At 40.7% G+C, this 25,910-nt stretch overlaps 1 protein-coding gene across 6 annotated transcripts in view; it reads right to left on the bottom strand.

The window, feature by feature from the left end:
• NFX1 (nuclear transcription factor, X-box binding 1) overlaps window positions 1-25,910 on the bottom strand; it is a 65,204-nt gene that overhangs the window by 33,587 nt on the left and 5,707 nt on the right. For all 6 annotated transcript variants that reach the window (XM_005684059.3, XM_005684057.3, XM_005684060.3 and 3 more), the window contains 7 exons: window positions 17,584-17,742; window positions 16,157-16,234; window positions 12,479-12,584; window positions 9,675-9,746; window positions 7,965-8,104; window positions 4,606-4,705; window positions 4,305-4,522 (listed from right to left, as the gene is read on the bottom strand). In XM_005684059.3, coding sequence (XP_005684116.2) covers window positions 4,305-4,522; window positions 4,606-4,705; window positions 7,965-8,104; window positions 9,675-9,746; window positions 12,479-12,584; window positions 16,157-16,234; window positions 17,584-17,742 — 873 coding nt within the window. The remainder of the gene's footprint in view (window positions 1-4,304; window positions 4,523-4,605; window positions 4,706-7,964; window positions 8,105-9,674; window positions 9,747-12,478; window positions 12,585-16,156; window positions 16,235-17,583; window positions 17,743-25,910) is intronic.

Raw genomic sequence — 25,910 nt, 5'->3', positions numbered from 1 at the left:
AGCTGAAAAAAGAAAGGAGAGCAAGTATACAACATAATTTGTTCTATTTATCTTATTTACTGTTACTGGTTTTATTTGTTCCTGAAGATCTGAGTTACCATCTGATATCACTTCTTTAACTGCAATAAACCTTAATTCCACCTACTCCCTTTGTGCTGTTATTGTCAGATATATTTCTATATATTATAGACCTAATGACACAATTATATATATATTATTTTATACTATTGCTTTTAAAATCACTTGAGAAAGAAGAAATATGCACTTATACTTTCTTTTATGATTATGTAATTAACTTTACTCTTTGTTTTTTCTTGTGGATTTACATGTATCAGCCTGAAGGCCTCTCTTTAGTATTTACTGCAAAGTAGATCTGCTAGCAGAGAACTCTCGATTTTTTCATTTTTGAAAGACTTGCTGCATATAAGACTCTTGGTTGGTAATTTTTTTCTTTCAGCACTTTGAATAGGACGTCTCACTGTCTCCCTCTTGTGATAGTGTTCTCCACTGTTTCTGATGAGCAGTCACCTGTGAATCTTAGAGTGGTTCCCTAGTATGTAATGTGTCATTTTTCTCTTGCTGCTTTCAAACCTGCTTTTTGTCCTTGTCTTTGGCCTTCAGCACTTTCACTATGTGCCTTGGAATTTATCCTATGGAGTTTCTGAGTTTCTTGGATGTGCAAATTAATGTCTTTCAATAAATGTGAAAAGTTTCCCACCAGCATTTGAATATCTGTCTGCTCCTTTCTCCTCTCCTGGTGCTTCACCATTCTCCTGATGTGCTTAAAGGTGTCCCATGTTTCTCCGAGGCACTATTCATTTTTATTCATTTTCTCTATGTTTTGGGGATTATATTATCTCTATAACACAGATCTATCTTCACATTTATTGATCCTTTCTTCTGCCAGCTCAAATTTACTGCTGAGTACCTTTGATGAATTTTTAATTTTAATTACTGGACTTTTCAACTCCAGATTTTCCTTTGGGTTCTATTTTTATAATTTCTATCTCTTTACTGATACTCTGTTTGATGAAACACTGCCTTTGTACCTTCCTTTAACTCTTCAAGCATGGTTTCCTTTAGTTCTTTGAATGTATTCATAACGGCTACCTTGACAGCTTTAAATCTGACACTGATCACTCTCACAGAAAACTGAAAGTTTCTGTTACCCATGGGGTTTTTTTTCTGTTTGCATACTTTGTGATTTTTTTGTTGGAAACTGAACATTTTTGGCAATCTGCTGTTAGCAGTAACTCTGGATACTGCGTCCTCTTTTCATAGCCTGTCTGCTTGCTCACTAGGCTATTTTAGTGAAGTCTATGTCTATCACAGTACAAAGACACCGGTGTCATTCTTTTGATGGCACAACCCTAGGCAGGTGTACTGTCACCTTGGGAAGACAATGGTGTCAGCAGGACTCTCTTTGACCATCTCTTTCCCTGATCCTTCTGATAAGCTGGCCGCCTCTCTTAGTATTACATTCAGTTCTGAGGCTTCACTAATTGCTGGCTGACTGCAGCATCCCGGGGCATAAATTGCTCAGCAGTCTGATCCAATAAAATTTGGGCAGAGGTAGTCTTTGAGGCAAGTGTATGAAGTTTGTTCTGACCCCAGGATGGTTCCTCTTGGTATCTCCTTCCCTGCTTCTCTCTGGTGAACTAGGTGGCCTATAGTTGAGCTTGTTACTCTTAATTAAGAGGAACTATTGTTTTCGAAAGAGCCGTTGGGTCTGACTTCTTCACACTTCTTTCAAATTAAACTCAGTTCCTTTAGGGCATACTTTGGAGCTCTCTTTCCTTATGGACTGTCTCTCCCGCTGGAAAAGGTCACTCAGTCACTGGGTGCTGGGTGCGACAACAGCCTCTAGTTTTCTTGGCTCGTGTCTCACGCTGTGAAACCTCTGCCCTGCAAATGAACGGGGGTGACGGTGACTGAGGCCCCAGTACTCCTGCCTGTTGTGACTGGAATAGGGCTTCCAATCTATGTGTGACCAGCATGGAGGAGTGAAAGTGAAAGTGAAGTCGCTCAGTTGTGCCCGACTCTTAGCGACCCCATGGACTGCAGCCTACCAGGCTCCTCCGTCCATGGGATTTTCCAGGCAAGAGTACTGGAGTGGGGTGCCATTGCCCAGTATGGAGGAAGGGAACCCCAAACCTGGCAGTTGTGCTTACTAGAAGTTTAGCCTTTTCAACTTGGAGTTGGGGGGATAAGAAATGCTGATGGTCTGCTCCTCCTAGCAAGTAACCCTTGACTGGGAACTGAGGGTGGATGAAGCCCTGATTTCTTGGGCACACCCATCCTTTAGTTGAGCTGATTTGGGAAGGGGCAGGGAAGGAGGGAGTAGGTTGTGATTCAGACAACACAGACTCTTGCTGTTCTTAACTCAGTTTTAGTAGGTTTTCTTCAATATAAATTTTTTCATTGGAGCTTTGTGTGCAGGACAGTTTCCAGAGACTTTAAATGGTTGCTTGCTTTTTTAAAAAATCGTTTTCCCCAGCTTTGCTTTTTTGCGCCTCAGGCTACCATCCCGAAAGCAGAATACCACCTAGTCTTTTGTACTAAAGCTATGTGACTAGGATGGAAATTTCCTACTGGGTGAGATACTAATGGACCTAAACAAGATTTCTGTAGATAAGCCAGGCCTGAATAAACATGAGATCCACTGTTACCGCTAGTTATAGGCTTTTCTTTGAGCTTCTCAATCCAACTCACCTAGCTCCTTAAAAGCTTTCCATGATTAAAACTCTGCCGAAGTTTAGCAGTTACTCTTGAAACTCCTGAGCGGGTCTTGTCCCACCCCCAGGTCTGCTCATACTGACAGTTACTGTCCTCCTCTTGCTCAAGGCCCTCTGCAGTACCCATTTCACATTTCCTCTTTCTCTCCATGCCAACGAGCTATCTGAGCATCAGGGCAGGATATCTAGTCATACATGAAGCTCTTATGAAACTGACCCATGTGCTTTCTGAAATGGGAAGATCTTTACCGTCTCTCTGGATTTGCAAGTCATTTGATCTCTGTTTCACAGGGCTTATCTGAAGATACATTTTCCTGGTAGGCACAGAGAAGCAATAGACAACCGATTTTCCTGACGAAGTTAAAATGTATTAAAATAAAAGGGCATTTCTTCTCTCTACATAATTTTAAAGTCAGATTGAGAAAAGGAATTAGGTAGGGTGCTCCTACTGGTACTTGGAAGAAATGTGAAATCTTTCTTCTTGGAAAAATGGAAGCCAAACTTAAAAGAGTCTATCTTTACCACAGATAGTTACAGGAACACCTCTTTTATACAGACCCAATTGCTCAGGTTCATTTTTCTAAATATGCAGCTTTTTGCCACTCACTGTAACACTGTACATGCATATATCCCAAGGACATCCCAAGGACTGCCTCAGAAAGTATCAGTCAGAAGCTCAGACTATTGCTTTATAGCTGATCTCAACAAAACTTTTCTGGTTTCTATATCCAAGTAATCAGAAGCCCACAAGTAGAAGAAACGGACAGTCACTAAAGGTAGGCAGATGGGCATACTGAAAGCATTCACAAGAAAATAAACAACCAAAAGGTTTAACAATTAAGTAAATCAGTCAAACTGCACCTTGCTATGGGGAAATACCTGAAAAAACTCAGCAAGCCCAGAGGGAATCAGTGTATTCAGTAGAATACAATAACTGAGGTTCAGGGAAATGATGATTCAGTCAAATAAGGGGAAAGAAATTATCTTCAGTAACCTCTATTCAAAGAAAGAAGGTAATGTAAATTTTAGAAAAACGTCTCTTCAAAATGAGTTTCAGGAGGTGTTATTCTCAGTTAGATGGGAAACCTATCTGAAGAGAAAGATGTCTCTTGAGTGGTTCAAATGAATAAAGTTTAAGTGCACTTAAAATTTCAGTTCTTAAAACGCCTCACCCAGTTAAAATGTTTCTATTATACGAAAATGCTTCTAAACACTTGCCGAACCCTAAATTACTAAAAGGATACCTGGCATTCATACTAGTATAGGCTGCTAAGAGAAATCATAAACACCCCAACCTCCCCCTCCCACCCCCCCAACAAAACAGTATCTAACCACAACTGTCCTGAGTTGGCAATACCTGAATTACTAATAGAAAGATCATTCGGGCAAATGTGAGCTTTCACAAGTATATTTTGAGAAGGAAAGAAAAAGTAACCACACAAATCTGATCATATTATTTAGAAAAACCTCTGATACTGTAATTGGAATTAAATACTATTTTGTTTAAGTAGTCACTACTGCCAAATATTTACATTTACATTTTAAACAAACTTTCCGCCCACTAGTTACCTAGGGAACCACAAGGCAGAGGCTTGCCGCACACTTTTCCACATGAAGGCACAGGATCCATGCATGTCTTCCGACCACTACTTCCAAGTTCCAGCAACTGGCTGAGAGGAGTTTGCCCACAAGGGCAATAGCGCACCAGCTGGGGAAGCCGTGGGCATGGCTGGCAGGGCTGAGGGTGACACACTTGAGAACATGTATGGTTCCCACATTTCAAGTCCCTGTTAAGAAAAACAACACATTATTACAGAACTGTTGCATTAAATACAGCTTTATTGTAACTGAGAAAAACGTAAAACCTTACTTGCCACATATCTTTAAACAGCCAAAGTCCCCAAATCCATCAGACTTTCCTATGTCTGTTCCACATAACACATCTCGGGAAGTGCTGCCACAGTAGCATACTTGAAGACACAATTTCAAAAATGAAAGATTAGTAATCTGCACAAGTGCTTAAAATACTCTAAGCAATCTATAAGAAGACACAAAATCCTACTCACTACTGTTGATCAGACCTGGCACAGAAGTAAATGTGGCTTATACAGCAGCTCTAAGCCCCACCTAAGAGCTCTACCATAGGAAAAAAATTTAGAAGGTTTTGTTAATTTTAACACATCTCATGGTACACCTGTAGCACACCTCAACATGAGCATTAAAGTGAAACAGACTGCTCCATAAGGCCATGGTTGGAAACCATGGATCAGGAGGCTCCCTGGGGTCCTATGGAGATGTCACAGAAGATGGAAGCTAAACGGGATAATTATGGAGGCATTGATGACTGGATTCCACCCTCACTTCAACCAAGCAGCATAGATTTAATACTTCGTATCTTGGGGTTCACATAAGGTGCTTAGGAAAAGTGTCTGCTGCTAAAAAGAAACTTTAAGATAGATACAATATAAATCCTTACTAATCTGTATTCTACTATTGTTAAATTTGAAATAAACATGTCTGAGTCCTGATACTGAATAAAAAGTGTTTCAAAGAACTTGAGACTTTTATTGACTATACAGAGAACTCAGCCTAATATCTATTGATTTTTCTGTTGGTTGAAGAAATAATGGGTTGCTTTATGTGCTGCCCTTAAGGAGTTATTTTCAAAGCAAACAAGAAAAGAGTTGGTTTCTAACTAATATGTAACAAAGTCTGGTAAGGACTAAATTGCATCAATTTAGATAATTTTTCTGATAAGGGTCACTTTACATTTTTAGTTTATAATGAAAGCTTTTTATCAATAAAGATATTAACCAAGATGCTTGATTTTTAAAACATATATTTACTCTCCCAGTAAATACATGGCCAGTTTCATTCCCTGTTCTAAAACTCATTAAATAAAGATTTACTTATTAGATGAATTATAGGTACAGGATATGCAATCAAGATTGGCAGAATCAACAAATTGGTAAACAAAACCCTAGCAACAGGGAGACTGTGCAAGCAGGCTTTTTTTTTTTTTTGCTAAGTGTCTGCTCAAATAGAACAGACTTCTTTTTTCCCAGAGGTATAAGATAGCTATGAACCAAAGAATCAAGCGTCAGAAAACTGACAATTCTTTTCAAGCACACACGAACATTCTCTAGGACTGATGACAATACTAGGGAACAAAATAAACCTCAACAAAACAGAAACTAAAAAACACCTTGAGACAAAAAGTCTACAGATAAATACTGGAGAGGGTGTGGAGAAAATGGAACCCATCTACACTGTTGGTGGGAATATAAGTTGATACAGCCACTATGCTGATGGCCTAAATACTTCGCCAGATATATAATATAGACAAACAAAAAGTCTTCAACTGGGTTTGAAAAAATCAGCTACATACACAAAAACAGAAAGGAAGAGACTGGGATCCATACAAATCTGACAAAAAAGTGTCATTTAGTCCAATATGAATCAAGAGCTAAAAATGGTCCAGATCAAAGACAATCTATACTGCTAAGACCAAACTGCCAGTATACATTTACTCCTGCCTTATCTCAAAACAGGTTTAATGCAGCATATAAGAATATATGGATAAATGAAGAGAACATAAAAGATGTGAAAATAAAAAGGAAAATAATGGTAAGGATACAGAATGAATCATAGCTAAAAAGCACACACTATAAAGATGGACATTAGGTCAGTTTACCAGCTTCCTAAGATATTATCTTTGAGGGCAAACAACTATTCTTGGAACAAGGACCTTCTTCCCAGAGGACCCATAAACAAAACACTGCATATAGTAAGTGGTCTTTTGAGACTCACTTCTTTCACTTAGTATAATATTTTGGAGGTTCATCCACTTCATAGCATGTATCAATATTTTATTCCTTTTCATGGCTGAATAATACACCTTTTTATGGATATATCACGTTATTTCATTTATCAGTTGATAGGTATTTGCGTTATTGCCACATTTTGACTATTATGAATAATGCTGCCATGAACATTCATTTAGAAGTTTTGCATAGACATATATTTTCATTTCCCTTGGGTATATGCCAAAGAGTAGAACTGCAGTCACGTGGCAACTCTATGTTTAACCTTTGAAGGAACTACTACACTATTCTCTTTTTCCTTTTGGCTGCACCACACAGCTTGTGAGACCTAGGTTCCCTGACCAGGGACTAAACCTGGGCCACAGCAGTGAAAGCGCAGAATCCTAACCACTAGGCCACTGGGGAGATTCCTTAGACTGTTTTTTAAAGTGGTTATACTATTCTACTCTTACTGTGCCTTTAATTTACAGTTTCCTAGTGTTCAAAGGTGTCAAGCATCTTCTATGTGTTTATTGACCATTTATAATTATTTTCTTTTGTGAAGTACCTCTTCAAGTTGATTTGTAGACTATCTCTGTTTTTCTTTAGAAGGGGTACCTTAAATATTCTGCATACAATCTGTGATTTATCTATTCATTTTCTTAATGTTATATTTTGTTGAACAGAAATTTCTTAATATGATAAAGTTCAATTTAACATTTTTTGTTGCTCTAGGAAATCTTTGCCTGATCCCAAAGTCATGAAAATATTCTTTTATAGTTTCTTCTGGAAACTGTTCCTGGGTTTTACATTTAAGTCCAAGATCCATATAGAATTAATGTCTGTGTAAAGAGTGAGACTGGGGTTGAGGGTCACTTTTTTCCCATATAAACATCCAGTTGTTCTAGGACCATTTGTAAAAAGACTCCTTTTCCCACTGAATTAACTTAATATCTTAGCTGAAATAAACTGACTATAATATATTGAGGTCTATTTCTGGACTCTATTGTTAGAATCTACTAGTCTACCTTTATACCAATAACCACAATGTGATTATTACTAATACTTTATCAGCCTTAAAATCAGGTCTTTCAAATTTGTTCTCTTTCAACATTGCTTTGGCCTTTTCTGCGCCCTTTTCAAGTAGTTACTGCAAAAAGATTTCCCAAGCAGTTACTTTTAAACAGCATTAAAAAAAGCTACTGTCCAAATTCTATAGGACAATGACCTATACTAGTATTATGTGACCAAAATAATGAAAACCATCCAATCATTCATATATCTCCAGTTCTTTCTACCCAAGATAACAGACCTAACAGAGTCTTTGTGAATACAGGCTTGAGAAAAATCCATGTCATCAATACAACTGTAAATAAGGTTCCAAAAAAGTCCCTAAGTAGGGCTGGCTGGTGTGCTCACCACTTACCCTGGTTCAATATGACCCGACAAGGCTGGCATGGACCCCCATGGCACAGCTCAGCACAGTGGTGCTGACCACAATTCAAAATATTGTCACAAGGGTTAGAACAGTGAACTGAGACAGCCTGACCGCAGCGAACTGTGTGCCTATAAAAAGAGAAAACATAAAGACGGCATTAGCCTGGTGGGCTGCTGTCTATGGGGTCGCACAGAGTCGGGCATGACTGAAGTGACTTAGCAGCAGCAGCCTAATGTTGGACATTGAGGTCCTGTTTGACAGCTAAACTAACCCTTCCCCAAAACCTACTAAACCTCACTGGGCCCCATTTCTCCGACTTCTGTTTCCCTCCTCCAATCACTCCCTCAATTGGTCTTCCTTTCTCCACTTTTCTTTTTCCTCCTTTGCTTCTCTGTCCCCTATTTTCTGGCCAGAGAGGAATTGAGGGCCTAATATGTGTTACACTGTGATTTCTCCTCTGAGTTGAAGCAGCATGCAGGACGGTAAAGAGCCTGGAGCTCCCACAGTATCTTACAGATCTGGGTGGAGAAGTTGGAAGATGTAGTTCTAACGAATATTCCTGGAATGCAAGCACAATGGCATTCTCCTGGGACCCTGCACTCTGGCATTTTCGGCAGCTGTTAATATTGTACTTAAGAACATACTGTATGTGACTTTGATTCAGGAAGGGAAATAATTCTGGCTTTGTTCTAATAAACATCCTGATTTCACTGACCTATTAGCCAGAGAAGGATATGAGGCCACTGCTCTTACACAATTGTCTTCAGGTTTCTTTTCAGGGCAATGGTTTAGAGCTTGCAATCTACTCTCCCACAAAAAGTTCTATTCTATTCCACTACTCTCACTTCAGCTATGTATTTTGTTTTAAAAAGTCACTGTTACATACATAGATGGTCAGTTTCCAGTGCTCAGCATCACAGCTAATATCAACCCCTTGAGGAAGACATTATTATTTCTACCATAAGAAGATAAGAAAAATGAGGCTCAGCAGGAGACAGCAACTTGCCCAGGTCAACAACTAGTTAGTGGCAGAGCCTAAATCTGACCTGGGCTTTCTGACCAGAAGGCCTTGCATGTGACTCTCAGGCTACACTGCTACTCTTGTAAGTTCAGTAAACACTTATGTTTATCACTGAAAAATGTGCACTATTCCATCTCATCTTGTGGTTCAGGAATCACTGTATGGTCTCCACCAGACCTCAGAGGCACTCCACAGCTATGCAGCTACCAATGGTCCCTGCACTGATAGAGCATAACTTGCACTGTAATGAAAAGAGGGTGGGCTCTGGGGGCCACTTATTCTTTCTTTCAACAATATTCACTGAAAACCCCCTAGACACCAGATACTACGGTAGGCACAGATAAACGATCCTTGCCTGCTGAATCTTAGCAGGCTGGGGTTCAACTCCTGGTTCTTTCATCCACTGAAGATGTTAAGAAAAAAGTCCCATAGTATTTCACTTAAAATGATAATCTCACTTTTTATAACTTTTTAATCACTTAAAAGAGTGCAAAACAGGATTAAGGCAGCACAGGATTTACTATTCACAGAAAAGTACTATTTACACCTACCATGTATTAATGATAGTAAATAAATACTATTTGCACCTACCTACTAATCTTTCATTTTAGAAATTCATACATAAACCATCAGGGTGGAAACGGAAGTCTTCTTTTGGAGTACAAGTCTAACTTTACCTGGTCCGTCCACATTCACATGTTTTAGTCATAAAGGCAGGGCAGGGTGGGCAAGGTCCTGGATGGCACAGACTAAAAAAGAAAAGTTTTGATGAATAAATCACATTTATGTATCCAACCCTGAACAAAGCTGCCCCAACTGAGCCTGACTGTGAATATGGCAGCAAATAAACTTACTATGAAATGTTTTAGTATTTACCTAAAGTTGATGAACTATTTAAACAAAGACACCAAGAATGTTTTTATATAGAAAGGATTGATAGCAGTACCATTTTAGAATATTTAACCAGAAAAGAAAAGCCCAGGTCAAAATATTCGTCTTATTTGGGTCTGACCAGTCAAAGAAAGCATTTCTAAATATGGTCTTGGCCCACTTAGTGCAATGTGTAGGGATAAAGAGGTGGCCACTCAGGATGGTCAATAGAGTCCTTTAGAAGATCAGAACTCAATCAATGTTCAGTTCCATTCAGTTTAGTCACTCAGTCGTGTCCAACTCTTTGCGGCCCCATGGACTGCAGCACGGCAGGCTTCCCTGTTCAGTGTAACAGACCTCAAATCTGCTAGGTCCATGAGAAGTACAGACATGTTCTCATCCGCTAGTGAAGTGCTAACAGGTGATGGGCTAACAACGCAAACAGTGAAAAGAAGGCAAGGGTGAGGGGAGGCCTGCTGGTGAGTAGCAAAGGGGAGAGGAACTCATGGAAAGGACTGGGCTCAATGATATGCTATAGGTCAGAATCAGGCCTCTGAACAGAACTTTTTTTAATAGGAGCTATGATAAAAAGAGACCAAAGGAAAAAAATAACAAAATGGATATATTTAAACAAATACTACCCTCTTCAAAGCAGACACCCCTGGTAATTACACAGAAATATCACTATTTAAAACATTTTGGGAACTTGGCAGGGGAGGTGGGAGGAGGTAGCATCTACGTGATGGCAAATCACAATCCTTTGGGAGTTACAAGCCAATCAGAGACGAGTTGAATTCATCCAGTAGGTACCAGAATTTGCTATAAACATCAGGTGTGCCTGAGTGGATTTTTTAATGTAACTCCTAAATCAGTAATAATAATTACTAAATCAGTTTTAAACACTGAAAACAATCTAGAAATATGTGCCCAATCTCCTAAGGTGACCCATTTGGACAGACTGAACCACAGAAGACTAAGATTAAGCATGGTTCTTTAAGGATGAGTATCATTATTCAATAGCTACATTCCATATGATATGCCTCAACACTTTCAGATGAAATTATTTTCATGGCTGGACATATACGTAACTTTACACTGAGAGACAAACTGTTGGTCAGGTGTGGACGATTCCAGGTTATTTCAAATATCCAAGGCCTGGACTTAATCCCTGGACTTAAAAGAGTAATGGTTCACAACACTGCTCCGTATTAGAATCACTTGGAAAGCTTTTACAACTACAATGCTTAGAATGCATGAGTCAGTTCCAGTGAGATGGATGACCCTAGAGCCTATTACACAGAGTGAAGTAAGTTAGAAAGAGAGACACAAATACTGTATATTAATGCATATATGGAATCTAGAAAGATGGTACTGATGAACCTATTTAGAGGGCAGCAATGGAGATGCAGACAGAGACCAGACTTGTGGACAGAGGGGGAAGGAGAGGGTGGAACAAACAGAGAAGGTAACATGGAAATATATACACTACCACAAGAGAAACAGCCAGCCAGCGGGAATTTGCTATATGACCCAGGGAGCTCACACCAGTGCTCTGTGACAATCTAAAGGGGTCGGAGGGGTTGGGAGGAGGGAGGTTGGTTCAAGAGGGAGGGGACATGTGTACCTATGACTGATGCATGTTGATGTATGGCAGAAACCAACACAATACTGTAAAGCAATTATCCTTCAATTAAATAAAATTAAAAAAAAAACAAACAAAAAATACTACAAAGCTTAGACCCAACCCCAGGAGATTCTGGTTTAACTGCTCTGAGGCAGAGACTGGGCGCTTGTGTTTTAAAATGCTCCTTTAATGACTGACCATCTGGTCTGTATCACAGTTGGTGTCCTCTGATAGTCACAACAGGGGCCCATTTCTATTGAAGGCTTCGGAAAGATAATTCATGCAAGGGTTAATTTTTTTTTACTGAATTTACTCAAAATGCCAATTGAGGGAAGGAATAGATGAGTCTCTGGATTCTGATCTAGGAAAGCAGTCAAAGGAAGAGGAGGGGCTGACTGCCCAGCAGATGGCAGACCATGCTGTTTAGACCAGTCTGAACAGCTCTCCCACTGATGGTCCCCAGCACCACCCCTACATGGTGATCACAAGACCTCTGATACAACTCCTGTACCTGCAACAGAAAAGTAGATAACAGCAGAAGCAACACTCTGGTGTCTGTATTACTCTTAGATTTGGGTGATAAAAGCAAGTGTTACCATTTTTGACCACTTACCATGTGCCAGGCTCTGGGCCAAGCCTCTTAAGTGTGTTAATTTACTATTCATAGAACTCTGCAACTAGTTTTGATCATATCATTATTAGCTTGCAGGTTCAGACACTGAGGCTCAGAGAAGTAATTTGTCCAACATCACATAACTGTTAAGTGATGAACATAGGAATTAAACCTACATCTGAAGTCAGTCTGTAGAAATTGATTTGTAACTGATCAACTGTCTATTATGGTTCATTTCTTTTCTCATCTGTAAAATGGAGATGATAAATATCTATACATCACTGGGCTATGGTTAGGATTCAGCGAGTCAACTTTTGCAGAGTACCTGGCACACAGCAAGTGCTCATCCCCAGGAGTCTAAAGTTCCAACTTACAGGTTACAGGAATGTGGGCAGTCCTGGCCAGGCTGTTTCTTTCTACAGACTTCACCACAACTATGTGGAATTTCATTTCTGCTCCATTCAGGATTCTTTACCTTGCCTAAAATATATCAGATCAGAGAGTTAATGGTATTAATTTCAACTGTTATCCCGTAGACTTCAGTGAAATCACACAATATAACCAGACAGTATGAAACGTAAGTGAGGTTTTCATTAGTTCAATAAACACATTATCCTCAAATAAAAAGTTGAATGTAATGTTACTTGTCAAAAGCTTTACCGAGTATGATAAAGTTGGGATTACCTGGAAAAGTCAAACTAGTCATTTTTACTTATGAATATGTCACTTTCACTAATTTAATCTAAGATTTTAAAAACAATACTTTAAAATAAGTCCTTCTATAAATGGGTCTTTGAATTGACAGCGGAGTATCTACTTTAAGAACCAGAGAGAGGAAATAGGCGAAGACAGCACTGGCAGGGAGGCAGCAGTGATGGAAAGAATGGAGGCTCCCCTGCGTAGTAGGAACTTGCCTATTCTAAAGTTGTAATACAGGCATAAAAGGGTTACAGTTTTATAATCAAATCACTCAAAAAATCTTTAGTAAGCCTCTTTAACGAACTCAGTGCATGGGCAGAAGAGTAAAACTGAGAGGCATGGGACTGCCCCTCGACCTTGAGGAATTCATTCTCACTTGGGCAATTTACACCCTAAATGAAGCCAATTCCTGATCCTTGGCCTCTGCTTTTCTCTCTTGCCTGTCTCTTTCAGAAATCTTGTTCATTTCTGTGAGGTTCAATACACCTAAAGGCCAATGAGTCCTAAATCTTTGTTTTCTACATTGCCCTGAATCCGCAGTTTCAGCCCCACATGTCTGTCTGTCTGCTGAACATCCATGCTTGAGGTTTCAGTCACTTCAAACTGCCTATGTATCTACTAAGTCGGCATCTTTCTTCTTAGGCCCCAACCTCTTCAGGGGTCCCTGCTTTTGTTAGTGACACCATCACGGTCAAGAGTCTCACAAACTCAAAAACTAGAGTCATCCTCCTTTTTCTTCTATATTCTGTTTAATCACCAAATCTTGTCAATTTTCCTGCACAGTGTACCTCCCACTGTGTCTCCCTCCACCTCAACTCCTGCTCCTCCTCTACTGGCCAGAACCTCATCTCCACACTATCAGAAAAACCTCCCTGACTCTGTGCTTTCTTGCTTCAACATGGTTCCCAGGTTTTCTCCTACATCTTCCAATGGCCCCACCTCCCTCCCTGACTCTTAAAGGTGGTTCTTTCCCCTTCACCTGCCAGGGTTTTGCATTATCGACTTCTTTTCCCTCATTACCCTTTCACCTACTAGTGTCTCATCTATTGCTCTCAAGTGCGACTATCATCCCTAAATCCTGATCTTTCTTCAAATATTCCTCACTTCCTGTAGAACACCTTTCACTGGTTGTCTTACTCCTCCAACTCAACATTTCTAAATTGAATTCACTTGTCTCCACCAAACCTGGTTCTCTTGACCTGCCCGTTTCTGTTCTTGGTATCACCATTTCCAAAAGCGTGAAACTCTGGAGCCACGTTTGGGTTCCTTCCTTTCCCACTGTTGTTAATTCCTGTTTACCTTTGAAATTTTACACTCTTTCCTTTCTGTCCCACTCTAAAACCCATTCCAGACTTTCACCATTCTATACCTGAGTTATTATAAGTCCCCAAACTCTTTAGGTCCCAAAATACTTTACTCATTGCCACCAGACTGATCTTCATAAAGAATCACTTTAATGTCCTCAGTGGCTTCCCACAGCCTGATAAATGAAGTCCCAACATCTAGGCCTGGCATGAATAAGTCACCCCTACCTTTCCAGTCATCTCTTACTCCTCCACCTTCATAGACCCTGGGCTCCATAACTGGATGACTCCTCACAACAGACTCTAAGCCTTGTTGGTTTTAAACCTAGTTTCCAAGCCCATTTCCAAGCCCCTTTAATATTACCTCCTTCATGAAGGCCCCCTTTATCATCTTAGCCAGAAGCCACAGGCTCTGTACTTCAAGTAGAACAGCAAGTTAATTGTGTCTTAAATCTTAGCCTCTAACCTCTGGGAAGTCAATTAATAGTCTCATTCCTCTGTTTCTTCATGGTGCCTGGTACGTTAATAAGTTCTCAATAAAGTCACTCCGATCATCTTGACCTTCACCCTCACATTCTTTTACCTTCTTAGGTTCTCATATACAGTTGGTCAGTGAAGGCTTTAACAAGATTTTAAATCTCATCATGGTGCTTCATGTTTAAAAATCCTTTAAAATAATTAAGCCTTGGTATTGGTCTTAATTGTCCAATTTACAATTGATCTCTTGCTGCCTTTCTGGGAGTACATTCAAGAATATTCATTCCTTCAACTAATACTAATTCAGTATCTACTAAGCCTCAGATTTTCACAATGAAACATGAGACCAGCAGAATTGGATAAGAGTGGCCAAAGTAGGAGTGGAGATGAGAAATGGAGGTTTTCTTTGGAAGAGGACGGTTGGGGTAAGATCTTGAATGAAACAGTGGATGAGGATTTAAAGAAAAGAAGATAGCTGAGTTCACAAAGAGGTTGAGTCTAGAAGTTAAAAACTGTTGATGGTCAGTGACCAACTCTTGGTGGAAGCTGGCAGTTAACTAACAAGAAAAGAAAAATGTGAGCAAATTAATTAGAAAAAGGAGGGCAGGCAGAAAAGAAACAGAGCTAGTCATTTCAAGAAGCGAATGGTCAAAAGTAAAAAGGGCTGCTGAGTGGCCAAAAAATTTAAGAATTTATAAAATCAGCCCTGAATTTGGTTAGGAAGGGAGTCATCGATGACTTCTGAATACAGTTTCAGAGAAGTAATGAGGACAGAAGTAAAAATGAAGTAGTTTAAGGAGGGAGAAAAATGGTTAAGAAATATAATCTGAGAAATCAACAGCCAGATAGTAAGTTCAGTTCAGTCGCTCAGTTGTGTCTGACTCTTTGCGACCCCATGGACTGCAGCACACCAGGCTTCCCTATCCATCAGGTGGTAAAGTCTAGCCATTAAAAGACAGGCAGGAAGGAGAGAGAGAGAAAAGACATGTAGGAAATATGTTAGCAACAGATACAAGCATCTGGATCACAAAAAGTGTTTTTCCTAACACATGGAAGAACCAAGCTATTCCAAAATAGGAAGAAGTATTCCATAAAGAGGAAGAGCAGAAGGATACAGAGTTTGTAATGCTGGCTTACAGAAAATCTCTCTTTATTATAAAGGCCAATGACTGATTTCTTGGATTAAATAAAGTATACTTCACACTACTCTTCACTCATGTTATTCAAATCTGGAATTTCAAAGTGAGTTACAGTTAGAGGTGAGAAGCAACCTGTACCCACTTCTGCCATCTGATCGGCTCTGATCTAAAGAGAAGACCAAGAAGATCCGGTGGGCATGATGAGAAGGCCTATCTCCAGAACAGTGTGCCAAGAACACAAAGGCCTGTGACTCTGGCTGTGTGCAGACCACATGCATGCGATGTCTTACAGACGCCGTAGCTCTGAAGTCTCGTTAGTAACTTCTAAAGCATGCCCAGCACACCGCCTCTCCTGTGCTGGGAAATAAGGTGCAATGCACAAAGTGAAAGCAAAACACATCACTGTATGTTAAAAAAAAACAAAAAAACTCACCACAGAAGCAAGTATAGGTATTAGGAACATGTGCAGAAACATTCTGACATGCAGGGCATCTCCAACCGCTCTGGCCATCTGTCAAGAAAAATGAGACGAAATCAAAATAAATTCCTTACAAAAGCGCATGTAATTTAAAACATTTTAAATCTATAGAAAGCCATTGATACCTAAGCAGTGGTAGTAGTTTCCATGTTAAGGATCAGACTTTAAAGAAACAAATTCACAATACCGAATGCTTTGCTTAAATATTGGATTTAGGCTTATATTTATAAGGACTTCAAATACTGTGAATAAAGTAGGTATGCATTTCATCCTTTTTAAAATTGAGACAGAATCAGCACATAACACTGTGTGAGCTTAAGGTGCACAGTGCATTGATGTGACTCATTTATATATTACAGTATGATTATCACCATGGTCTTAGTTAACATTTCCAGCATTTCATAAAATTGACTTTTTCTTTCGCGGGAGAATGTTCTATTACTTTCAATAGCAAAGTAATCATCTGAACCTTGGTTTGAAAAAAAAGGTAGGATAAAATACTTGAGTACATGCAGGAAAACCCAAATGTTTTCAATTAGAAGCACCAAAGTTCAGAAAGCATATATTATTAATAATACGCGCATTATCCTGCCCAAGAATACTAGAGTGGGTAGCCTATCCCTTTTCCAGGGGATCTTCCCAACCTAGGAATCAAACTGGGATCTCTTGCATTGCAGGTGATTCTTTACCAGCTGAGCTACCAGGGAAGCCCCCAAAAACTTGCGTACATGCAGGAAAACCCAAATGTTTTAAATTAGGAGAGCCAAAGTTCAGAAAGCATATATAATTAATAATATTTGCATTATCCCTAAATATTACTATAACTTCAGGAAAAGCCCACAAAATACTATGGAGAAGATTTGTTAAAGATATAGCAAATTCAAAATCCTAAGAGTAAATTAAATATTGCTTTCTATAAATTTTCTAAAGCAAACTGTACAAGAAATCTTTTCTAATGAATAAGCTACAAGGATCTATAGTACAACACAAGAATCTACAGTACAACACAAGAAATATAGCCAATATTTCATAGTAACTATAAACAGAATATAACCTTTAAAAATTGCGAATAGCTATGCTGTACACCTGAAAGTTATGTAACACTGTATATAAACTATACCTCAATTTTTAAAAAGCTGTTCTCTATAGTTGCTATTTGGATAAAACAAACATTTTCAGTAAAAGCCACTGATTATGTTGTACCTTAAGTATATTTTCATGTGTTATGTTTAGCTGGTTTAAGATTTATAGCTTAATAATGGTCATCCAAAATATGTGCTCAGGACAACATACTCTCCCTGCAGATAAAATACTCAAGGAGAATTAAACCTGAATATACCAAATGGATGAGGAAAACTACTCAGAAGAGAGAAATGACTGACCTGCCTGAGATGCTGGAGACCTGGCCCATTTCTTTATGCAGCTCAGATGAAACACATGGTAACAGCTCTGACAGCTCCACACTGGGGCGGTGACACGGACCAGCTCACAGCACACCATGCACTCGTAGTTTTCTGTGGTGAGCTGTTCAATCAGAGAACCTGTTTAAAAACAAAACAGAGAAACTCAAACACAGAAAAACAGTCCTTAGTCAACCAAGGATCAGCAAGGCATCTGTAAAGTTTCTGAGGTAGTGCTTTTCCTCTGGAGAAAGCCTGGAATGAAGACACTGCAAGTGACTGATGAAAGGGAAACTGATCTGCTCTAGACACAGATGGATACATTATAAAACTGAACTCTATTACAAAAACCAAGGAATCAGATTCGTTCTTAAAAGTAGGGATATCCTACCTTGCATAGGTTAATATTTCTGAATAACAAAGTTAATTATATTTCCTACCAGTTACCATGCTACATTTGGAAGATTCTGGCGGTAAGAGGAAGCCCATAAAAGAGCAAGATTTAAGTTTGAGACATTCATATATGAAGCTGATTGGGGCATAGGAATGGTCAGTGAGACTTATACTTTGGGTGAATTTTATAGAATATGCCTACTGACCATTCCAGAACAGCACTGAGTTAGAATTAAAGCATGCAGAAAGGTTAAGTGAAGTATGGAACATACCTGAGAACACTACAATTTTTACCCTTAAGACTGTCTTTTTATTTTACTGTTTCTCTTATTCATTAAATTTATTGCTTGTTAAGAAATCACTACTGTGATGCTTCTAAGTCCAGTCACAGTGAAATCTGACCACTAGGATGCACATACATTTAGTTAAGTGGTGACAGTTGTCAACTTTGAATATCCTACAAATTCCAGCCTTTCCCATGTCTCTTTCATCTCATGTTCAGTATGTTCACAAATCCTGCTGGTTATACCTTCAAAACAGATCCAGAATCCAACCTCTGCTGCTAACACTCTGGTCTAAGCCACTATCCACTCACCTGGATTATTACAATGGCCTCCCAACTAGTCTACTTCTGCCCTTGCCCACTTCAGGCTATTCTCACCACAGCCACCAGAGGGAACCCATCAAATGAAAATTAGAAGATACACTCTTCGGTTCAGCTTGTCAAAGGTTCCTCCATCAGGTGCCTCTGGAACCCAAAATCTTTACAAGGCCCTTCACCGTCTTCCAGGCCTCACCTGTGACTCCTCTTTCCCTAGGCCACTACTCTGAGACAACACCAGCCTCCTTCCTAGCCCCAAACTGGCAGGCGGATTCCTGCAGGGAGATTTTTACAATTTGTCCTTCTCTCTGCCTAGCCATTTGCACAACTCAGCTCCTCAGCCCCTTCAGGTGTCTACTCAGAATATGATCTTCTCAACAGGACAGTCTCTGGCCACACTTTAAAACCTGGAAGCCACTCCCCTAAGCATGCCATATCTCTCTCGTCTTCTTCCCATCATTTAGGTCTAATATCATATATTTCACTTATTTTACCTTACTTCCTAACTATACATAGAAGGCACTCAATAATACTTGCTGTATGAATAAAAGAAAGTAATAAATGACAGTAAAAGGTTCTAGAAAGACACTAGAGAGGGAGACAGTATAATTCTTTCACCAACATTTCAGTTTTATCAAAATGTGTAACACATGTAAAACAGGGCACTAACCAAGAATAGCTCTGTGCCAGTGAACTATCACATTTCAGGCGTAAGACTCTCGTCCGGGCTGGGTGCAGCCCATCCTGACACTGGCCCTTCTTCACTCCCAAGCCCCATCCCACTAGAGCTCCTCCACCATCCCTCAGTCACGGCTGCTGTCTACTTTATGCTTAGACTTTCACAGCACACCAATAAAGAGAGTAACAACCCAGTGAAGTCATCAGAAGAACAGAGACCTCTCTGTAGAAGTGACTACAAACTTTTCAGATACACCAATAAATTATTAAAAAAAAAAAATACCTAAAACAATCCTAACTTGAAAAATCCAATTGTAAAAACACATTTTTTCAGGCAAACAGGGAAATTCAGTTGTAGACTGGGTATTAGATGATTTCAAGGAATTATCACTAACTTTGTTAGCACAATAATGGCACTGTGATTATGTAAGAAAATGGCCATATTATTAAAAGAGATGTAACCTAAAATACATGAAGGTGAAATAATCTGATATCTGGAATTTAATTTAAAATATATCAGAAAAAAGGGGGGGAGACTGTTTAAATATTAATGCATATCTATTTATGGCATATATACATTAATTTAAAGTTTACCAAAATTACTTAATGAGTGGGAAATATTGATAATAAGCAAAAAAGGATAAAACTTATGTTTATTGTATGATTTCAACTATGTAAAACTGAGCACTGAAAAATTCTTTAAGGAAACAGATTAAAAGGTCAAAGCTGATTACATCTGGATGGTGGAAAGAAAGGTAAAATTACTTACCTATCAACTTTAGTAAGCCACCTTATTTAAAGCAGCTGTTTTTAAAAAGCAATGTAAGCATGATCAATGTGTTTACGATGGTCTTGCTGAGTCTGAAGTATATGTCAGGCATCACGTTTATGTGTGTCAGTCTAAGGCCTGTGGCAGAGTTTAGGGGCTGCAGGTAAAGGTTTTTAAGTCAGTACAGCACAGAGGTGGACTTCCCAGGTGGCTCAGTGATAAAGAATCTGTGTGCTAATGCAGGAGACATGGGTTCGACTGCTGGGTCAGGAAGATTCCCTGGGAATCTCCCCAGACTCGGGAAGAGCTTCAGGAAGAGAACTTGGAGGAGCATATGTAAAAAGGTTGATGAAAGGAAATAAGGAGATCTCAGAATGAAAGAAAAGGAAGAACAGGCATAGATGTCTCTGAAGTTGCAAAAAGTTGAGAAAAGTATGTCCTTTCTTAAGTGATGACCTCCCCTTCCTCAGCGAAGTAAAAGGCAAGGAGATCTGCTGAGGTCGGGAGATCAGTGAATGTCAGGAAGGTCTGAGTAAGTGTGGGAAGGGTTTGTAGTAGTCTTAAATGAAAATGGGAAGGACAGCTGCCCAAGGTCATTTAAGGGGAAGTGGGCAATGAAAGCCAACTGAGCTGGATGGAGTGAGCGAGCGTACATGCATGCTCCTTCACTTCACTGGTGTCTGACTCTTCGCAACCAAATGGACTGTAGCCTGCAAGGCTCCTCTGTCCATGGGATTCTCGAGGCAAGAATACTGGAGTGGGTTGCCGTGCCCTCCTATAGGGGATCTTCCTGACCCAGCGATGGAACCCACATCTCCTGTGGCTGCCGCACTGCAGATGAATTCTTTATCACCAAGCCACTGGGGGAGGCCCAAACTGGAGACCACTATTTAAAAATATTCACTGAGAAGCAACAATGTATTGGGGTGGCCAAAAAGTTTGCTTGGGTTTTTCTGTAACATCTTATGAAAAACCCAAATGAACTTTTTGGCCAACCCAATACTAGACACTAAGGATATACAGTGAACAAAACAGAAAAGAATCTTCTCCCCTTAGGGAGTTTGCCATCTTATGGTGGAAGGTAGCCAATAAACAAATGAATATTGAAAATAAGCAGTATCAACAAATAGTGACAAGTGCTATGGAGAAAAATAAGCCAGGCAGAGATTAGTGAGAGGCGGGTGGGGGAAGTATTAAGAGTTTGAAATAGGGTGATCAGGAAGGCTTCCCTCAGAGGGTGAATGAACACCGAGTCTGTACTGTTACACAATTTCCTGGACTGGCGTTCTGTCACCCAGACAGGGTAGAAAAGCTGGATGCAGCAACCATCCAGGGTTGGGATTCCTCAAAATGTCCTGGCAGAAGGGTCAACACTTCAAATGACATACAGCAAGGTCCAGCCTGAAGCGGGGAATGAAGAAGGGAAGGAGACTGACAGAACTGGCAGTGGGTGGAAGAGACTGGGAGAGCCAAAAGGACAGGAGGCTGTGGTCAGAAGGCAGCACACAGGACGTTGGGACTGCAGAGACGGGGCATCCCCAGGGTCATTTCCCTGGTAGTGGATGTGGAGGAGGAATGATGTGCAGGTCACTGCAGTTGACAAGATCAAAAAACCCATATGACCATTCAAGCCACCCAGAACAACAGCAGGATTTATGGTAAATCAGTAGTTCTCAAACTTGAAACTGCATGAGAATCACCTGGAGGCTTCTTAAAAGAAGAGATTACTGGGCCCCATACCCACAATTTTTGTTTACGAAGTCTGAGGTGAGGCCTAAAAATGTGCATTTCTAACAAGTTCCCAGGTGTTGCTGACGGCTGCTGATCTGGACTATACCTTGAAAACCACTGGGGCAGAGAAAAGATAAGAGGCGAGATGCATTAATAAATGAGGGTTGGGAGGTTTGGAGGCTAACAGATGACAAAGATGAGACATGGAAGGTGATAGAGAGAAAAGGTTCTGTAGCATTAGCTTCAAATGATACAAAGGTAGAACAAAAATAGTGTAGAAATGACCCTGGGGAAGGAGTGTGCTCTTCCCATCTTCCAGAAACTAAGGTGAGTGGGATAAGTGAAAAGAGCAGGCTCTAAAGTTGTAAGGAAAGGGGTGACCCGAGAGGAGGCCACGGGTCATTTAAGAGGGGGCACAGCTGAAACAATTTAAGGATGTAGAGGATTTTGTTACCGCAGAATGAGGGATCCAGACAGCTGGGAGGACCAGGCAGTGCTGGTCCCTCAGTACAGAGTGAGGGTGAACAAAGGCGGCTCTCAAAGAGCCATGGAGGCGTATCTAGGGTGAGCCTCTCTCCATTCCAATCAAGCTTTCATCTCTACTGCTCCACTAGAACCGCTCTTAGCAAGACCAACAACCTTCAGATTGCCAAATACAACAGTCAGTATGCAGTCATCCTTCTGCGCTGATCAACAGCATTTGGCACAACTGATCACTCCCTCCTCTTTGAGTTTCTTTCTTTGGTGTTTAGAACGTTTCACCTCCTAGTTCAGTTTACTCTTTCTCCACTTCCCTTACTGGATGCTCATTTTACAGCCAGGATGAAGTAGGCTCCATCCTCACTCTTTTTCTAACTGCACTCACACCTTAGGTGACCTCCTCTAGTCCGTTAAACACCATCTGTACACTGACAATGCCCAAATTTAAGTCTCTAGTCCATATCTCTTCCCTGAATTTTATATCGGACTCTCTCCTTAACAGATCTATTGTCCAGTAGACAACTGAATTCTAACAAATTTAAGCAAATTCTTTATCTTTCCTGAACAAGGAGGAGACAAAGCAAAAGATACGCAAAAACACCTTTTCCAACAAGAAATTGTCATAGATTGGAGGAGGCTAAGGACACATGCTGATTAAATGCAATGTGGTATCCTGGATTGGATCCTGGAGCAGAAAAAGGATATTAAAGGAAAAACTGGTGAAATCCAAATAAAGTCTGGGGGAACCCCTGGCAGTCCAGTGGTTAGAGTCCAAGGCTTGGGTTCAATCCCTGGTTGGGGAACTAAGCTCCTGCAAGCCTTGCAAAGAAAAAAAAAACCACCACCCACAAAGTGTGAAGTTTAGTTAACACCATGGTACTAGTGTTAATTTCTTGTTTCGACAAAGATGTTAACATTAGAGGAAGCTAGGTGAAGAATATACGGGAATACTCTGTACTACTTTTGCAATCTTTCTGTAGGTTTATAATTATTCCAAACTAAAAACTTTAAAAACAAAACACCGCTTTCTCTCCCAAGCATTACCACCGCAGTGAGTGGTATCTCGCCTTCTGAACTGCTCAAGCACAACATCCTGGACTCCTCTCGTTTTTCTCCATCCAACATCCAATCTATCTGTAAATCCTGTCCACTTCATCTTCCAAACACACCCAGAATCTAACCAATTCTTACCTCTTCTACCACTACCACCTTAATCCATGTCTCCATCAAGTACCTGAATTGCTGCAAAAGCCTCCTAACTCATCCATTTGCATCCTTAGAGCCTACTCCCTATACAGCAAGCTGGGTGATCACTTTAGATCATCTCTTCCCCGCAAAGTCTCCCAGCCTCCTAGCTGCATCTCATCTTCTGACTCAGAACCAAATCTAAGAGCCTCACACAACCCTGCCTCTGCAGTCTCTCTGACCTCCTCTCCTACCCACCTCTTCACTGCTCACAACGCTGTCCCTCCCACCCCAATTTACACTTGCTTCTCTATTTAAAATGTTCTTCTCCAGAAAGCCATGTGGCGCACTTCTGCACTTCCTTCCCGTCTCTGTTCAAATGCCTCCTCATGAAAGAGACCAACCTATGTAAACTGGCACCCCTGTTACTCTGTCCTCTTAATCTGCCTTGTATTTTAGTTCTTATCATCACCTGACTGACTAAAATATTTAAGTGCTTTCTGCCTGTCTCCCCTGCCAAGAATGTAAATGCCATCAGTGCTGTATTCCTAGTACCTAGAACAGTGCTTGGCACAAAGCATTTACTCAATAAAAATGAATAAAGAGGTCTCAAGAAAATGACGGTATGTGACGCCACAAGAGATTCGTTAGGCAGAACTTGAGATGGCCTCCACGACTCCCAGCCCTGGTGTGCATGCCCTGGATAATCTCCCCTTGAGCACGGGAGGAACTGATCTAATCAACTGAGTGCTTTTTAAAGAGTCTAGTGATCAAAGACAGAAATCATGTAAAGAATCTGGAGCAGATGGTTTCCTGCAGGCCCTGAAGAAATAAACTACCATGTTGTGAAAAGAACCACGTGGTAAGGAACTGCAGGTCGGCCCTCAGAGCTGAGAGTGACCCCCAGCCAACAGTCAGCAAGAAAATGGGGACCTTGGGACTTCCCTGGCAGTCCAGCGTTAAGACTCTGTACTTCCACTGAAGGGGGCACACAGATTTGATCCCTGGTCAGGGAACTAAGATCCTGCATGCCATGTGGTGCTGCCAAAAAAAAAAAGAAATGTGGACCTCAATTCTGTACCCATAAAGAACTAAATCCTATTGGGACTTCCCTCATGGTCCAGTGGCTAAGATACCACACTCCCAATGCAGGGGTCTGGAGTTTGATCCCTGTTCAGGGAACTAGATCCCATGTGCTGCAACCAAGACATGATGCAGTCAAATAAATAAAAAAATATACATTTTTTAAAAAGGACTAAATCCTATCAATAACCAGTGAGCATCAAAGAAGACCCCATCCCTCAGAAAACACTGCATCCCTAGCCAAACTGCAGTCCTCTAAGACCCTGAGTAGAAACTCAGCTAACCCGCATCCAGACTTCTGGTCCATGGACACCGTGACACAGTAAAGCTGTGTTACCTTAGGCCATGACATTTGTGGCAACTCGTTATGAAGCAATAGGAAACTACTAACCAGCCTTGAGAATTCAAAAACAAATCTGGTATAATACTGCCTTGGTTCACACTCATCAAAGTCCCAAGAAGGAGTGCCTGGTGAAGCAGACGAGAACTAGATCACTAGGCTTGTGTAAAAACAAGCCTGGGCAGGGGGCGGCTTCATGTGTTAGGCTGTATGTTACATTAAACTGGAGGGAGACCAGCATGGTCCGTAAGGAAGAGCTGGAGGAATGAACCTACTTATCCTGGATAAAATATATACTCAGGGCAAATGAGAAGGGTCTTCAATACTGCAAAGAACTGACTTGCCATGAGTGGGAGGGAAGCTGAGAGGAGAGAGACTAGTTGCTGTGTAGCTCCAGAGGACAGAAGCTGAACGAGGGGACAGGAAGGATTTACCAGAAAGAAGTTTTCAGTTTAATGTAAAGAAGAACTCTCTAACAGTCAGAGCTGAGTAACTACTGTGTTCTAAGACCTGTGTTGGGCAACAGAGATATAACAATGAAAAGAAAGCTAGTCTTTGCCTTCAAGGAACATGTCAACTGGTGGAGGGCACTGATATGTGAGCAAATGATGGTTTCCAGTGGTGACTCCAAGTGCTCCAACAGCAGCATGTATGTGGATGGGGAAGACATGTCACCAGGCAAGCAAAGATCAGTGCTATCTGCGGAGGTGAGAAAACGTTTTCTGGACATGTGACTAAACTATAGCCTTTGAAAAATGAGTATGGGGCTCCCCTGATGGCTCAGTGGTAAAGAATCCGCCTGTCAGTGCAAGAGACGTGGGTTCAATCCCTGGTCTGGGAAGCCATCACATGCCTTGGAGCAACTAAGCCCAGGTGCCACAGCCGCTGAGCCTGTGCTCTAGAGCTCAGAAGCTGCAGTTACTGAAGCCTGCACACCTCAGAGCCCGTGCTCCACAAGAGAAGCCACCGCAATGAGAAGCCTGCACACCACAACTGGAGCGCAGCCCCAGCTCTCCACAGCCAGAGAAAAGCCTGAGCAGCAGCAAAGA

The sequence above is a fragment of the Capra hircus genome, chromosome 8 (assembly GCF_001704415.2).
Source record: "Capra hircus breed San Clemente chromosome 8, ASM170441v1, whole genome shotgun sequence".
Lineage (NCBI taxonomy): Eukaryota > Metazoa > Chordata > Mammalia > Artiodactyla > Bovidae > Capra > Capra hircus.
This window is presented reverse-complemented; position numbering and strand designations above follow the sequence as displayed.